The 17,007-nt window shown below is 29.8% G+C and overlaps 1 protein-coding gene across 6 annotated transcripts in view; it reads right to left on the bottom strand.

The window, feature by feature from the left end:
* Positions 1–17,007, bottom strand: part of LOC135140999 (potassium voltage-gated channel subfamily KQT member 1-like) — a 96,580-nt gene that overhangs the window by 56,437 nt on the left and 23,136 nt on the right. For 2 of the 6 annotated variants that reach the window (XM_064071777.1, XM_064071774.1), the window contains exon 2: positions 15,997–16,729. The exons of 2 other annotated variants lie outside the window; for them this stretch is intronic. In XM_064071777.1, the coding sequence (XP_063927847.1) occupies positions 15,997–16,559 (563 nt within the window). In that variant the 5' untranslated portion in view covers positions 16,560–16,729. The remainder of the gene's footprint in view (positions 1–15,996; positions 16,730–17,007) is intronic. 2 more of the 6 variants (XM_064071776.1, XM_064071775.1) reach the window with 2 other exon arrangements.

Below are 17,007 nucleotides of genomic sequence, written 5' to 3' on the forward strand. Positions count from 1 at the left end.
TTAAAGTTTCAGCATTTCTACTTAGATTTTTTGACTTCTTGGTTTTTCCAGTTTATGATGTTCTTAAATTTTTGAATTCTCGACTTCTCGATTTCTCGATTTTCCAGGTTTTTCATTTTTTGATTTTTCAGGTTTGACATTTTTCAATTTTTGCTTCAATTTTGCTTCGCTTTTACAATTTTTTGATTTTTCAAATTCTTGATTTTTAAAATTTTCAGTTTTTCGATTTTTTGATGTTTGGACTTGTCGATTTTTCAATTTTTCAAATCTTCAATTTTTCAGGTTTTCGATTTTTTGATGTTTCGATTTCAGAATTTCTCAATTTTTCTTCAATTTTTCTATTTTTTGCTATTCCTCGATTTTCAATTTTCCAATTTCTCGATTTTCAAATTTTCGCACACTCAGTTTGCAAATGTTTCACTTTTACGATTTTTCAGATTTTCAATTCTTCAGTTTGTCGGTTTCTCAATTTTTCGGAGTTTTGATTTTCAGTTTTTATATTTTCGAATTTTCGACTTCGATTTTTCAACTTTTGATTTCTTGATTTTTCAATTTTTCTTTTCTTCAATTTTTCTTCGCTATTCCAATTTTTCCAAATTTCTGTTTCGAAATTTTGTAATATTTTGATTCTTTAATTTATCGATTTTTAAAATTCCAATGGGTGGATTTTCAAATTTTCGTTCACTCAATTTTTCGATTTTTCCAATTTCAATTTTTCATTTTCTGATGATTTTTCGAATTCTCGACTTCTCGTTTTCTCGATTTTCCAGTTTTTCAATGTTTTGATTTTTCAAGTTTGTAATTTTTCAGTTTTTCGATTTTTTAAATTTTCAATATTTCTGCTTCGATTTTTTGATTCTTGGTTTCTCAATTTTTTAATTTACCGATGGTCCAGTTTTGAGATTTTTCAATTTTTCGCTTCAATTTTGTTTGGCTTTTACAATTTTTCAAATTTTCGAATTTTATATTTTCAATTTTTCGATTCCGCGTTTTTCAATTTTCCGATTTCTCGATTTTCAGATTTTCCTTTACTCAATCTTCTGATGTTTTATGATTTTTAAATTTTTCAGGTTTTTGATTTTTCAGTTTTTAAATTTCAATTCCTCGACTTTCGATTTTCCAATTTTTCGATTCACCAAATTTTCAATTTCTCAGTTTTCCAATGTTTTACGATTTTTCAATTTTTCGATTCTTGGGTTTTTCAATTTTTCAGTTTCTGATGTTTTTGAATTTTGGTTTCTCGGTTAATCGAATTTTTGGCGTTTCAATTTTTTGAATTCTCGACTTCTCGATTTCTCGATTTTCCATTTTTTTATTTTTTTGATTTTTTAAGTTTGGAATTTTTCAGTGTTTCGATTTTTTAAATTTTCAGTATTTCTACTTGGATTTTTTGACTTCTTGGTTACACAATTTTTTAATTTTTCGATTTCTTAATTTACCGATATTCCAGTTTTGAGATTTTTCAATTTTTTGATTGAATTTTGTTTGCATTTTACAATTTTTCAAATTTTCGAATTTTATAATTTATCTCGACTTTTCAATTTTTCAATTTTTCATTTTCTCGATTTTCAGATTTTCGTTTACTCAATCTTCTGATGTTTCACTTTTACGATTTTTAAATTATTCACGTTTTTGATTTTTCAGTTTTTATTTCAATTCTTGGATTTTCGATTTTCCAATTTTTCGATTCATTAAATTTTCGATTTCTCAGTTTCCCAATGTTTTACGATGTTTCAATTTTTCGATTCTTCAGTTTTTCAATTTTACAGTTTCTGATGTTCTTAAATTTTTGAATTTTGGTTTCTCGATTAATCGAATTTTCCAGTTTTTCCATTTTTTGATTTTTCAGGTTTGACATTTTTCACTTTTTCGCTTCAATTTTGCTTCGCTTTAACAATTTTTTGACTTTTAAAAATTTTGATTTTTTAAATTTTCAGTTTTTCAATTTTTCGATGTTTCCATTTCTCGACTTTTCAATTTTTCAATTTTCCAACTTCTCGATTTTCAGATTTTCGTTTACTCAATCTTCTGATGTTTCACTTTTACGATTTTTAAATACGTTTTTGATTTTTCAGTTTTTAAATTTCAATTCCTGGATTTTCGATTTTCTAATTTTTCGATTCATCAAATTTTCGATTTCTCAGTTTCCCAATGTTTTACGATGTTTCAATTTTTCGATTCTTCAGTTTTTCAATTTTACAGTTTCTGATGTTCTTACATTTTTGAAATTTGGTTTCTCGATTAATCGATTTTCCAGTTTTTCCATTTTTTGATTTTTCAGGTTTGACATTTTTCACTTTTTCGCTTCAATTTTCCTTCGCTTTTACAATTTTTTGATTTTTAAAAATTTTGATTTCCAATTTCTCGATTTTTAGATTTTCGTTTACTCAATCATCTGATGTTTCACTTTTACGATTTTTAAATTTTTCACGTTTTTGATTTTTCAGTTTTTAAATTTCAATTCTTGGATTTTCGATTTTCTAATTTTTCGATTCATCAAATTTTCGATTTCTCAGTTTCCCAATGTTTTACGATGTTTCAATTTTTCGATTCTTCAGTTTTTCAATTTTACAGTTTCTGAAGTTCTTAAATTTTTGAATTTTGGTTTCTCGATTAATCGATTTTCCAGTTTTTCCATTTTTTGATTTTTCAGGTTTGACATTTTTCACTTTTTCGCTTCAATTTTGCTTCGCTTTTACAATTTTTTGATTTTTAAAAATTTTGATTTTTTAAATTTTCAGTTTTTCAATTTTTCGATGTTTCGTTTTCTCGACTTTTCAATTTTTCAATTTTCCAATTACTCGATTTTCAGATTTTCGTTTACTCAATATTCTGATGTTTCACTTTTACGATTTTTAAATTTTTCACGTTTTTGATTTTTCAGTTTTTAAATTTCAATTCCTGGATTTTCGATTCATCAAATTTTCGATTTCTCAGTTTCCCAATGTTTTACGATGTTTCAATTTTTCGATTCTTCAGTTTTTCAATTTTACAGTTTCTGATGTTCTTAAATTTTTGAATTTTGGTTTCTCGATTAATCGAATTTTCCAGTTTTTCCATTTTTTGATTTTTCAGGTTTGACATTTTTCACTTTTTCGTTTCAATTTTGCTTCGCTTTTACAATTTTTTGATTTTTCAAAGTTTTGATTTTTAAAATTTTCAGTTTTTCGATTTTTTTATGTTTGGACTTGTCGATTTTTCAATTTTTCAATTGTTCAATTTTTCTTCAATAATTAAGTTTTTGGATATTTCGGTTTCGAAATTTTCCAAAATTTCGATTTTTCAAATCTTCGCCTTTTAGTTCTTGGCTTGTTTAAATAAATCAATAGAATTTGTAATTTTCCCATTTTTTGATTTTTCGATTTCTCGATTTTTCGATTTTTCAATTCTGCTGTTCTTAGATGTATTTCAATTTTTCTATTTTTAAAATTTTGGATTTTTCAGATTCTCAGTTTTTGTGTTCTTCCACATATGTATCTATTTTTCAATTTTTCTAATTTTAAAATTTTAGTATTTTCAGTTATTTGATGTTTCGATTTTTCAGTTTTTCGATTTTTCAATTTTTCGATTTTCCAATGTTTTTATTTCTCGATTTATCTGGATTTCGAGGTTTCGATATTGTTTTTATTTAAAATTTTTCGATTTTTTAAATCTTGGATTTTAGACTTTTCGGCTTTTCGTTTTTAAAATTTTTCGAAAAACTGTGATTCAAAAATCAAGGCGGATTCATAAACCACAAGTATAGGAGTACGTTATTGTATAAAATTCAAATGCGAAGTAAAAATTAAATTCGTAAAATTAAATTTTATAATTTTCCGAAGAAGTTGTATAAAATTCGTTGTAAATAAAAAAAAATGTAAATACTGCCAGAGCTCTAAATAGAATACTGAAAACAGCGAATAAAATAGAAGGCGGTGAACAGCGAAGCAAATGTTTTTTTATACTCATTCGCAATATTTTGACGTAAACACAATACACCTGTGATGGCATTTATTGCAGCCAAACACGGAACAAAGAGATATTTCGGTTGAAAATTTCGCTATACAAAAATATCCTCTGAATTACTGGAATGCGCATGCGTGAGACGGATTTACAGACTCCTAGATTCCAAATCGTGTATAAACTTTAACAAAATCAATTTTTCAAGTTGGTACTTCTGACAAAACTGAATACGATTAAGACGTCATCGAGATTTCGTAAGAAATGAACAAATAAATTCTACTAAATTTCTGAACCCCTAATAAAAATTGAAAATTGCGCCAACAATCATGTATGCGACAGGAAAAACCAACAACCCCTAAATCCCTCCCAAATAAACGGGCGTTATTTTTCAGTCACCGTCCTCACATCAATCACTTTTTGCCTAATCTAAAATTGATGCCAACCGCCAAATCCGCCATTTTAATTAAATCGGCGCAACCCTCGGCGGAAATAACCCCACAAAGCGAATCTTTTCCTTCGCCTCCTCCCCTAACACCTGTTCAAACGCAAACCTGCTTAATCGAGTGCGCCAGTTGGCAAATGGACTTGATTAACTATTGAAATGGATGAAAACGGTTCAATTCCACCGACACAACCCCTTTGGAAATAGGCCATCAAGCAACACGCCATCGTCAAGTGCAATGTTATAATTTTCTATGAATTTATTCATCGATCGGCCGCAGCTGATACCAAAGGTCAAGGAGGATTCTCGCTTTTTATTAAAACGCCCTAATCCCGCCAAAAGGGTCCATTCATCACTTATTAACCGTGATCGGCTTAATGGAACGACTTCCCGCATCGAAATCAATCGGGCCTGCGATAAATCGCAGCGGCGGCGGCACGGGGGCGGCGAAGGAGACAAAAATTCACTGCAGGTTATGCAACCAGTTATTCAAATGGATCTATCGCGCGATCAGAAGTGTTCTACTATGAGCTGTCTAAACATAACCTAAATTTATCGGATGTCACGACTGACATATCTGTCATCCAATCGCTTCCGATATGTCAAAACAAACGCAAGAAAAGTTTATACAAGATTAATATAGATGCGACATACAGGCTGATTTTGCAAAACTACCCTTATTGACATTGGGAGTCCTCAACCGCCAAATTTAAATAGTCGATGCCAAGGAAAAAACTTTTTTCACTACAACTCGTCGTCTGAGAACTTGTTTGATCTACAGACCAGAGCGCGCTCAGGCCAATGTCGACTCTAAGCGTTCAGAAGCGATTTGGTTGGTTTGAACTATAATTTCTGTTCTATTTTGTATGAATTTTTTTAAAATGTTTTTAGTAACAATTTTTGTGAACTGAAAATCGAAAAAATGTAAAATTTAAAAATCTAAAATTTAAAAACCGAATAACGAGAAATCGAAACTCCCAAATTTAAAAAATCGGATAACTGAAAAATCGAAACATCGAAAAACTGGAAAATCGAAAAACCGAGAAATCGAAAAATCAAAAGATTAGGAAATCGCGGAGTCGAAAAGTCAAACAACTGAGAAACCGAAATATATATAAATTGAGAATTTGACAATCAAAATATCGAATAATCCAAATCTCAATAAATCGAGAAATCAAAAAACTTAAAAATTCGAAATATTGAAAAATTGAGAGATTGAAAGATCAAAAGAACGAGAAATCGAAAAATAGAGAAATCGACAAACCAAAAGTTAAAAGTTGAAAAATTGGAAAGGCGGAAAAATCAAAAAACGAAAAAATGGAAAACTGGAAAAACTGAGAAACCGAAATAGGCCAAAATAAAAAATTGAAAAACTGATATATCGAAAACCTGAACAATCAAATCTCGATAAATCGGGAATGAAAAATAAACAAATCGAAAAATTGAAAAACAGAAAGTCGAAAATTCGAAAGATTAAGAAATATTGAAAAATGAAAACATCAAAAGACTGAAAAATCTAAAATTTAAAAATCCACAAATTGAAAAATCGAAAAAGTAATCGAAAAATCCAGAAGTCAAAAATAGAAAAGCCGAAGAATTGAAATATTGAAAAATCCTAAAACTGAAATATCCAAAAACTGAAAAATCGAAAAATCAAAAAAGTGAAGTCGAAAAATAGAAACCTTAAAAAATCGAAAAATTGAAAAATCAAAAACCTGAAAAATAAAAAATTAAAGAACTGAAGAACAGGAAAATCGAAACACTCGAAAGTCAAGAAATGGGAAAATCAAAACATCGATTAATTGAAAAATCGAACAATTGAGAGTTCATGAAAGTCAAATTTGAAAAATTAAAAAATCGAAAATTTGACAAAATGACAATTGAAAAACATAAGATTAAGAAATCGAAACCTTTGAAAAATTCGAAAACTTGAAAAATTCAAATATCGAAGAATTGAACTAAAAAATCGAGAAATCGAAAAATCTAAAATTTTAAAAATTAAAAAATCTAAAATTGAAAAATCGAAAAAGTAAAATAAGTCCAGGAATCAAAAATTGTAGAAGGATCGAAATATTGAAAAATCGAAAGATCCAGAAATCGAAACATCAAATAACTGAAAATACTAAAATTTTGAAATTAGAAAAATTGAAAAATTACAAATTCTATTGATCTATTTAAAAAAGCGAAGAACTGAAAAATCGAAAAAGTAAAAAGACGTGAAATCGGTAGATCTAAAAATCGAAAATTTGAAAAATCGAAATTTTTAAAAATTCCAAAACCGAAATATCCAAAAACTGAATTATTGAAGAAAAATCGAAGAATTGAAAAATCGACAAGTCCAAACATCAAAAAATCGAAAAACTGAAAATTTTAAAAATCAAAAATTTGAAAAATCAAAAAATTGGAAAAGCGAAGCAAAATTGAAGCGAAAAATTGAAAAATGTCAAACCTGAAAAATCAAAAAATGGAAAAACTGGAAAATCGAGAAATCGAGAAGTCCAGAATTCAAAAAATCGAAACGCCAAAAATTCGATTAATCGAGAAACCGAAATTCAAAAATTTAAGAACATCAGAAACTAAAAATTGAAAAACTGAAGAATCGAAAAATTGGAAAATCGTAAAACGTTGGAAAACTCGAAAATTTAGTGAATCGAAAAATTGGAAAATCGAAATTAGAGGAATTGAAATTTAAAAACTGAAAAATCAAAAACCTGAAAAATTTATAAATCATAAAAGTGAAACATCAGAAGATTGAGTAAACGAAAATCTGAAAATCGAGAAATTGGAAAATTGAAAATCGAAGAATTGAAAAAATGAAAAATTGAGAAGTCGAAACGTCGAAAAATTGAAAAATTTAAAATATAAATTCGAAAATTTGAAAAATTGTAAAAGCCAAACAAAATTGAAGAAAAATTTAAAAATCAGAAAAGTGAAACACCAGAAGATTGAGTAAACGAAAATCTGAAAATCGAGAAATTGGAAAATTGAAAATCGAGGAATTGAAAAATTTTAAATATAACATTCGAAAATTTGAAAAGTTGTAAAAGCCAAACAAAATTGAAGCGAAAAATTGAAAAATCTCAAAACTGGAACATCGGTAAATTAAGAAATCGAAAAATTAAAAAATTGAGAAACCAAGAAGTCAAAAAATCGAAGTAGAAATATTGAAAATTTTAAAAATCGAAAAAGTGAAAAATTACAAACTTGAAAAATCAAAAAATCGAAAAACTGGAAAATCGAGAATTCGAAAAATCATCAGAAAATGAAAAATTGAAAACTGAAGAATCGAAAAATTGGAAATTCCCAACACTGAACTGTCGAAAAATTGAGTGAACAAAAATTTGAAAATCCAGCCATTGAAATAAAAAAAAAACGAAGAATTGAAAAATCAAAAAATCGTAAAAGTGAAACCTCCGAAGACTGAGTGTACGAAAATTTGAAAATTGAGAAATTGGAAAATTGAAAATCGAGGAATAGAAAAATTGAGAAACCAAAAAGTCAAAAAACCCGAAGATTTAAAAAATAATAATAATAATAATAATAATAAATTTAAAAAAAAAAATTTGAAAAATCGAAGTCGTAAAATCAAAAATTAAAAAATCAAAAAACTGGATCGAGAAATTGAAAACCAAAATAATGGAAAAGTGAAAGCGAAAAATTGAAATATCTTAAAATTGGAACATCGGTAAAAAGAAATCGAAAAATGAAAAAATTGAGAAACCAAGAAGTCAAAAAATCCAAGTAAAAATACTGAACATTTAAAAGATCGAAAAACTGAAAAATTACAAACTTGAAAAATCAAAAAAATGAAAAACTGGAAAGTCATAGTCGAAAAATCGAAAACTTAAAAATTGAAAAACTGAAAAATCAAATCAAAAACCTGAAAAGTCGAAAAATTAAAAAACTGAAACACTGAATAATTGAAAAATCAAGAAATCGAGAAGTTGAGAACTCGAAACGTTGAAAAACCAAAAAATTAATTAATCGAGAAATAATAGCGAAAAATCGAAAATTTATGCTGGTCAAAAATTGAAAAATTGAAAAATAATGAAATTTAAAATAAATAAATAAATAAAATAAATAAATAAATAAATAAGTTGAAAAATTGAAGAATCGAAAAACTGAAACATCGGAAAATTGAGAAATCGAAAATTGAAAATGTCAAATGAAAGATCGGTAAAATGAGAAATCGAAAAAAACTGAAAAATCAAAAACCTGAAAAATTGAAGATTTGAAAAACTGAAAATCGAGAAACCAAGAAGTCGGGAAATCAAAAAGTCGAAAAACCAAAAAATCGATTCACTGAGAAATGAAAAAATGAAAATTTAAGAACGTCAAAAATTGAAAAATGAAAAAATAAAAAAGATGAAACCAAAATTTGAAGAATCGAAAAATTGGTAAATCCTAACTCTGAAATATCGAAAAATTAAAGAAAAATTGAGAAATTGAAAAACTGAAGAATTACAAATCGAGACATCCAAAAAAATCGAAGTCGAAAAATAGAAAATTTATACCAAAAAATTGATCATTCGAGAAATAAAAAATCGAAAACTCGAAAATTTAGGAACGTCAAAAATTGAAAAATTGAAAAATCGTAAAATTGAAACATCGGAAAATTGAGAAATCAAAATATGAAATAATTGAAAAATCGAAAAACAAGGAGCTGAAAAATCGAAAAATTAAAGCATAAAAAAACTGAATAATCTCGTAATACTGGAAATATCGAAAAACTGAGAAATCGAAAAATTGAAAAATCAAAAAACCTGCAAGATCGAAAAATTGAATAATAAGTAAACTGAAAAACCCCAAAACTGAGAAATTAAAAAATTGAAAAACTGAGAAATCGAAAAATCAAAAAAGTGAAGTTGAAAAATAGAAACCTGAAAAAATAGAAAAATTGAAAAACCAAAAAACCTGAAAAATCAATCAATTGAAAAATCGACAAATAAAGAGTTTATAAAAGTCAAAAATTGAAAAGTCAAAATATTTAAAAATCGTAAAATTGAAGAGAAAAACTGAAAACCGAGAAATTGAAAAATTGAGACATTGTAAAATCCAAAAATTGAATAATAAATAGGAGTAAAATGAAGTTTCCAAACTAAAATTTCTTCTACATGTTCTCTGGTTTATATTTCTGTTTAAGAAGTGCTGCCAACTTAACTTCGACACTTGTTGGTTTAGCGTGCCACACAACCGCCCCCGCCCCCAGCACCTATTCCGTCGCCGCCAATGCCAGATCAAAGCCCTGAGTTATTTATGACCCCGATTTTCGTACCCCCGGAACTTCGGGAGTAATTAAATGTTTTCGGTCGCGGTGAATAATTCACGCGAAAAATGGGAAAGAAAGAGGGTTAATCCAATTCGCATCAAATTTATAGTTTTTCGTTTCGAACATCAGCGGTTCGCATGTCGGCAACGAGCACGCGAATTATTTGTGGGTGATAATGTGAATATTATTTCGCGTTTTTGAGGTCACGCGACGGCCGGGGGTGGGAGATTTAATTGCGTTCTAAAATCGAGATTTGGCGCATCGGCCGCCGCCTCGTCGTGCTGCAATCCCGAGCAGGAATATTTTTGCCGCTAGTAACATTTAAGCTGGCCATGGAGAAGCGAATCAAGGCCGCCTCTGTCACCGCAAACTACAACTCAATTTCACATTGATAAAAAATTTAGCGCCTGAATTATTCATCGGAACGCAGTACTCGACAACTTAGATAAATTTGTGCGGCCTTGAAAACTTGAGCCGCCAAGATGCCGACCGAAAATCGACCATCGAGCCATTAATTATTCATGGTTAATCCGTCGTAACGTTTTTATCTCGACTGCCGGTAGTTTTTATGCGCCGCTCCATGAGGGACCTTTCAATTAGGGTAATAGTCCCATGATCCGTTAATTTCCGGCTCTCTGATAAAGCTTCACGCCTACTAGGTGAAAATCCGTGTCGAGCCGCCCCCCGCCACTTACGTCTGGTGATAGATAAAGTATCGGGGTCCTCGGGGACGGCGGGAGGGCCGAAGTGGCACGTGTTCGTCGACAGTGGATTGTTTTCGAAAAAAAAAAGAAAATCAAGAGTGTGTTAAGGAAAAAAAATTAAGATAAATGGCTGTCGTTACTCTGGGGGGGAGAGAGGAACCGCAGGTAGAGCATCGATTAGGAAGTGACGTGATATACGTATTTTGAAGCGTATTGTGTTCCATAGTTAGTTAATATTGATTCAATATAAGTTTTCTTACGTTAAAAACTGAAAAAAATTAAAAATTAAAATATCGAAAAATGGAAAAATCGAGAAATTGAAAAATTCCAAAAGTGAAATGACCAAAAATTGGGAAACCGAAAAATTTTAATATTAGGACAACGAAAAACCGAGAAATCGAAAAATTGAAAAACTGAAACATTGAGAAACGAAATATTAAAAAATTGGGACATCGAAAACTCGAGAAGTCGAAAAATCGAAAAATTGAGGAATCGAAAAGCTAAAAATCGAAAAATTAAAAAACTGAGAAATCAAAAGTCAAAAATTGAACTCGAAATGACGAAAATTTTCAAAATTGAAAAGTTGAAAGACCAAAAACCTGATAAATGAAAAAATTGAAAATTCAAAAAGCCGAAAAACCAAAATTTCGATTAATCGAGAAACGAAGTATCAAAAAATCGAAAAAATAAAATATCGAGAAATCGAAATATTGAAAAACTGAAAAATTGAAAAATCGAAAATCGACACTTGGAAAAATGGAAATATAAAGAAACTTAAATTTAAAAATTGAGAAAATAAACAATCGAGAAATTGAAAACGAAAAATCGAAAAGTTGAAAAATCGAAATATTGAAAAATCCCTAAATTGAAATATCAAAAAATCGAAGAATCGAAAAATTGAAAAATCTCAAAACTGACAGATCGGTAAAATGAGGTATCGAAAAATTGAGAAATTAAGAAACAGAAAAGTCGCGAAATTGACAAATTGAAGAAAAATTGAGAAATTGAAAAATCGAAAAGCTAAAAATCGAAAAGTTGAAAAACTGAGAAACCAAAAGTCAAAAATTGAACTCGAAATGACGAAAATTTTCAAAATTGAAAAGTTGAAAGATCAAAAACCTGATTAACGAAAAAATTGAAAATTCAAAAAGCCGAAAAACCAAAAGTTCGATTAATCGAGAAACGAAGTATCAAAAATTTAAGATCAAAAACTGAAAAATTAAAAAATCGAAATATCAAAAAATCGAAAAAGTAAAATATCGAGAAATGGAAAAATTGAAAAACTGAAAAATTGAAAAATCGAAAATCGACACTTGGAAAAATGGAAATATAAAGAAACTTAAATTTAAAAATTGAGAAAAGTAAACAATCGAGTAATTGAAATCGAAAATTCGAAATATTGAAAAATCCCTAAATTGAAATATCAACAAATCGAAGAATCGAAAAATTGAAAAATCTCAAAACTGATAGATCGGTAAAATGAGATATCGAAAAATTGAGAAATTAAGAAACAGAAAAGTCGCGAAATTGACAAATTGAAGAAAAATTGAGAACTTGAAAAATCGAAAAGCTAAAAATCGAAAAATTGAAAAACTGAGAAATCAAAAGTCAAAAATTGAACTCGAAATGACGAAAATTTTCAGAATTGAAAAGTTGAAAGATCAAAAACCTGATAAACGAAAAAATTGGAAATTCAAAAAGCCGAAAAACCAAAAGTTCGATTAATCGAGAAACGAAGTATCAAAAATTTAAGATCAAAAACTGAAAAATTAAAACATCGAAATATCAAAAAATCGCAAAAGTAAAATATCGAGAAATCGAAAAATTGAAAAACTGAAAAATTGAAAAATCGAAAATCGACACTTGGAAAAATGGAAATATAAAGAAACTTAAATTTAAAAATTGAGAAAAGTAAACAATCGAGAAATTGAAATCGAAAAATCGAAATATTGAAAAATCCCTAAATTGAAATATCAAAAAATCGAAGAATCGAAAAATTGAAAAATCTCAAAACTGATAGATCGGTAAAATGAGATATCGAAAAATTGAGAAATTAAGAAACAGAAAAGTCGCGAAATTGACAAATTGAAGAAAAGTTGAGAAACTGAAAAATCGAAAAGCTAAAAATCGAAAAATTGAAAAACTGAGAAATCAAAAGTCAAAAATTGAACTCGAAATGACGAAAATTTTCAAAATTGAAAAGTTGAAAGATCAAAAACCTGATAAACGAAAAAATTGGAAATTCAAAAAGCCGAAAAACCAAAAGTTCAATTAATCGAGAAACGAAATATGAAAAATTTAAGATCAAAAACTGAAAAATTAAAACATCCAAATATCAAAAAATCGAAAAAGTAAAATATCGAGAAATCGAAAAATTGAAAAACGGAAAAATTGAAAAATCGAAAATCGACACTTGAAAAAATCGAAATATAAAAAAACTTCAATTCAAAAATTGAGAAAGTAAACAATCGAGAAATTGAAATCGAAAAATTGAAAAGTTGAAAAATCGAAATATTGAAAAATCCCTAAATTCAAATATCGAAAAATCGAAGAATCGAAAAATTGAAAAATCTCAAAACTGACAGATCACTAAAATGAGATATCGAAAAATTGAGAAATTAAAAAACAGAAAAGTCGCGAAATTGACAAATTGAAGAAAAATTGAGAAATTGAAAAGTTGAAAAACTGAAAAATCAAAAATCTGACAAATCAGAAAATTAAAAAACTGAAAGACTGAATAATTGAAAAATCAAGAAATCGAGAAGTCGAGAACTCGAAAAGTTGAAAAACCAAACAATTAATTAATCAAGAAATAATAGCTCGAAAGATCGAAAATTTATGATAGTTAAAAATTGAAAAATTATTAAATTAAAAATTGAAAAATTGAGAAATCGAAAAACTGAAAAAAAGTAAAACATAAACATGGGAAAATTGAGAAATAGATAAATGACAAATTAGAGAAATGGAAAAATTGAAAAAAGTCAAAACTGAAAGATCGGTAAAATGAAAAATCGAAAATTTAAAAAATTAAAAACCAGAAAAATTGAAGAATTGAAAAACTGAAAAATCGAGGAACCGAGGAGTAGAGAAATCGAAAAGTTGAAAAATCGAAGTCGGAAAATAGAAAATTTAAAAATTGAAAAATGAAAAATAAATTCTGAAAATTCGACAAATTGAAAAATCGAAAAGTCGAAAAACCAAAAAAATAGATTAATTGAAAAACGAAAAAACCAAAATTTAAGAACGTCAAAAATTGAAAAATGAAAAAGTAAAAAAAATGAAGAATCGGAAAATTATAAAAATCCGGAACTGAAATATCGAAAAATTGAAAAATTGAAGAAAAGTTGATGACACGAAAAACTGAAAAAAAGAAATAAAAAAAGTAAAATATCGAGACATCGGAAAATTGGAAAGTCCATAAATTGAGAGATCGAATATTGAAAACCTCCAAAACTTAAATATCGCGAAATTGAATAATTGAGAAATTGAAAAAATAAAAAAAGATGAAACCAAAATTTGAAGAATCGAAAAATTGGACAATCCTAACACTGAAATATCGAAAAACTAAAGAAAAATTAAGAAATTGAAAAACTGAAAGATTAAAAATCGAGACATCCAAAAGCTGAAAAATCGAAGTCGAAAAATAGAAAATTTAAAAATTGAAAAATAAAAAAATCGAAAACTCGAAAAATTGAAAAATCGTAAAATTGAAACAACGGAAAATTGAGAAATCAAAATATGAAAAAAATAGAAAAATCGAAAAACTGAGTAACCGAAAAATTCAAAATCGAGACATTGGAAAATCGAAAATCGAGGAACTCAAAAATCGGAAAATTAAAGCATTGAAAAACTAAATAATCTCGTAATACTGGAAATATCGAACAATTGAGAAATCGAAAGTTGAAAAATCAAAAATTTGAAAGTCAAAAATTAAAAAATCAAAAACCAGGAAAATCGAAAAATTGAAAAATTCCAAAAGTGAAATTACCAAAAATTAGGAAACCGAAAAATTTTAATACTAAGACAACGAAAAACTGGAAAGTCCAAAAATTGAAAAATCATGAAATTTAAAAGTTGAAAAATTGAAGAATCGAAAAACTGAAACATCGGAAAATTGAGAAATCGAAAATGACAAATTAGAGAAATCAAAAATTAAAAAATGTCAAATGAAAGATCGGTAAAATGAGAAATCGAAAAATTGTAAAGTCGAAAAATCGAAAATTTTAAAAATCAAAAAACTGAAAAATCAAAAACCAAAAAAATTGAAGATTGAAAAACTGAAAAAGCGAGGAACCAAGAAGTCGAGAAATCGAAAAGTCGAAAAACCAAAAAGCGATTAATTGAGAAACGACAAAACGAAAATTTCACAACGTTAAAAATAAAAAAAAAAGAAAAAACGAAAATTTGAAGAATCGAAAAATTGGAAAATCCCAACAGTGAAATATCTAAAAATTGAAGAAACATTGAGAAATTGAAAAATTGAAGAATTGAAATGAAAAATCGAGACATCGAAAAGTTGAAAAATCGAAGTCGGAAAATAGAAAATTTAAAAATTGAAAAATGAAAAATAAAATCCGAAAATTCGACAAATTGAAAAATCGAAAAGTCGAAAAACCAAAAAATCGAAAATTTAAGAACGTCAAAAATTGAAAAATGAAAAAGTAAAAAAAAATGAAGAATCGGAAAATTAAAAAAACCCGAAACTGAAATATCCAAAAAATTTAAAAATTGAAGAAAAGGTGATGAAACGAAAAACTGAAAAAAAGAAATAAAAAAGTAAAATATCGAGACATCGAAAAATTGGTAAAGTCCATAAATTGAGAGATCATAATATTGAAAACCCCCAAAACTTAAATATCGCGAAATTGAATAATTGAGAAATTGAAAAATTGAAAAATCGTAAAACTGAAACATCGGAAAATTGAGAAATCAAAATATGAAAAAAATAAAAAAATCGAAAAACTGAGTAACCGAAAAATTCAAAATCGGGACATTCTCGTAATACTGGAAATAACAAAAAATTGAGAAATCGAAAGTTGAAAAATCAAAAATTTTGAAAGTCAAAAATTAAAAAATCAAAAACCAGGATAATCGAAAATCTAAATAATTGAAAATCGAGAAGTTAAAAAATTGAGAATTGAGGAACTGAAAAATCGAAAAATCGAAAAACTAAAAATTAAAGCTGAACAATTTGATTTTTCTTCCAAAAATCTCGATACCTAGTGACATTATATTCCTAATATACATTCAAAATTTGGTGCAATAATCAGCTCGGTAGTTTCGGAGATTATCTGTCTCTGGACAGACGGAAACGGGAGACCTATTTATTCGTACTCTAGAGGTCATAAAACGTCTAGAAGACATAAAAGTAGCCAATGGACTCAATTACAATACTTCCCTAGCTTGCGCGCGCCAGATAAAAATGAATAAGTTTGACATCGCCATAATATGCTCAAGTCCTGTCATGTGTTCTTTATCTCCTTATGTTCCACGCATAAAAGCAACTCCCTTTTCGGCCTAGCCAACAAAGTGAGACCTTACCCTGTCGATCAAGCCGTAAAACTGTAGTTTTACGAGCCTCGAAAGCCGCTATTACAGCCACGCATAACCTAGTTCGTCCGAAGTCCACCCCCACTTACACGGTGAAATGGTAGATAAAACACAGCCACCCTCCTGGATGCTCCAGGAACACGTACGTCCTCTCCTGGCACGTCTTGCCCTTCTTGTGGTGGAACACGTACTTGGCCTTGAACGCCTGGTCGATCGGCAGATAGATCGGGTAGTACGGGTCCGGCACGCCCCTCGGCGTGTCGCCCGCGGCCTCCACGTCGTCGTCGTCCTCCTCGTCGACGACATCCTCCGGCTGCACCACGTCGTTCTTGTGGCTCTTGAACCTCTGCTTGCGCTTGAGCGGCGTCGGCACGCGCTTGTGGTGCGCCTCCCCGAAGCGCTTGTGGCCGCGGAGGCGCTGCAGGAACGGCAGCCGCTCCGAGCACTCGGCCTCCTCGTCGGGGTCGTCGCGCGCCGCGCCCACGTGGTTCACGGGACTCTTGAGCACGCTCAACACCAGGTCGTCGGCGGGCTCGGGCTTCGCCTCGAAGTGCCCGCTCCCGATGGGCACCAGGCTGAGTTTACGCGACGTGCGGTACAGACTCTCCTGTTCAGACCGATTCATCTCGCGGAACATCACTAATGACAGCATTTGCGACCGGGATGTCGGAGGTCGCGAGACGGCTCATTCTACGGAGGGCATGCTGTGGTCTGTGGGGCGGAGGCGGGTGAGGAAGGGCGGCGGCGGCGGCGGCGGAGGCATACTTCGTTTCTCATGGCGCTGGCCAGGAACCGAGAGTCAGGTTAGATTTGGGGGAGGAGCTAGAAAAAAGGGATTCTAACCTAACTTTTGACTCCTGACGAGTGACATGAGGGCGCGATGCAATAAATAACAGGTATGATACTGCGCACGCGTGGAGGGGGAGAGTGACGTCACAGAGAGAGTAAACAAGAGCATAGATTAATGTAGATGCGACATCAGGCTGATTTTGCAAAACCACCCTTATTGAGATTGGAGTCCTCAACCGCCAAATTTAAATTTTAGTATTGAAATCGTAATAACCCTATGGATTTTTTTCGGGAAAATATTTTGGAAACAC

This window comes from Zophobas morio, unplaced genomic scaffold (genome assembly GCF_036711695.1).
Source record: "Zophobas morio isolate AGI-343-1 ecotype UQ-CSIRO unplaced genomic scaffold, CSIRO_AGI_Zmor_V1 ptg000041l, whole genome shotgun sequence".
In the NCBI taxonomy this organism is placed as follows: Eukaryota; Metazoa; Arthropoda; class Insecta; order Coleoptera; family Tenebrionidae; genus Zophobas; species Zophobas morio.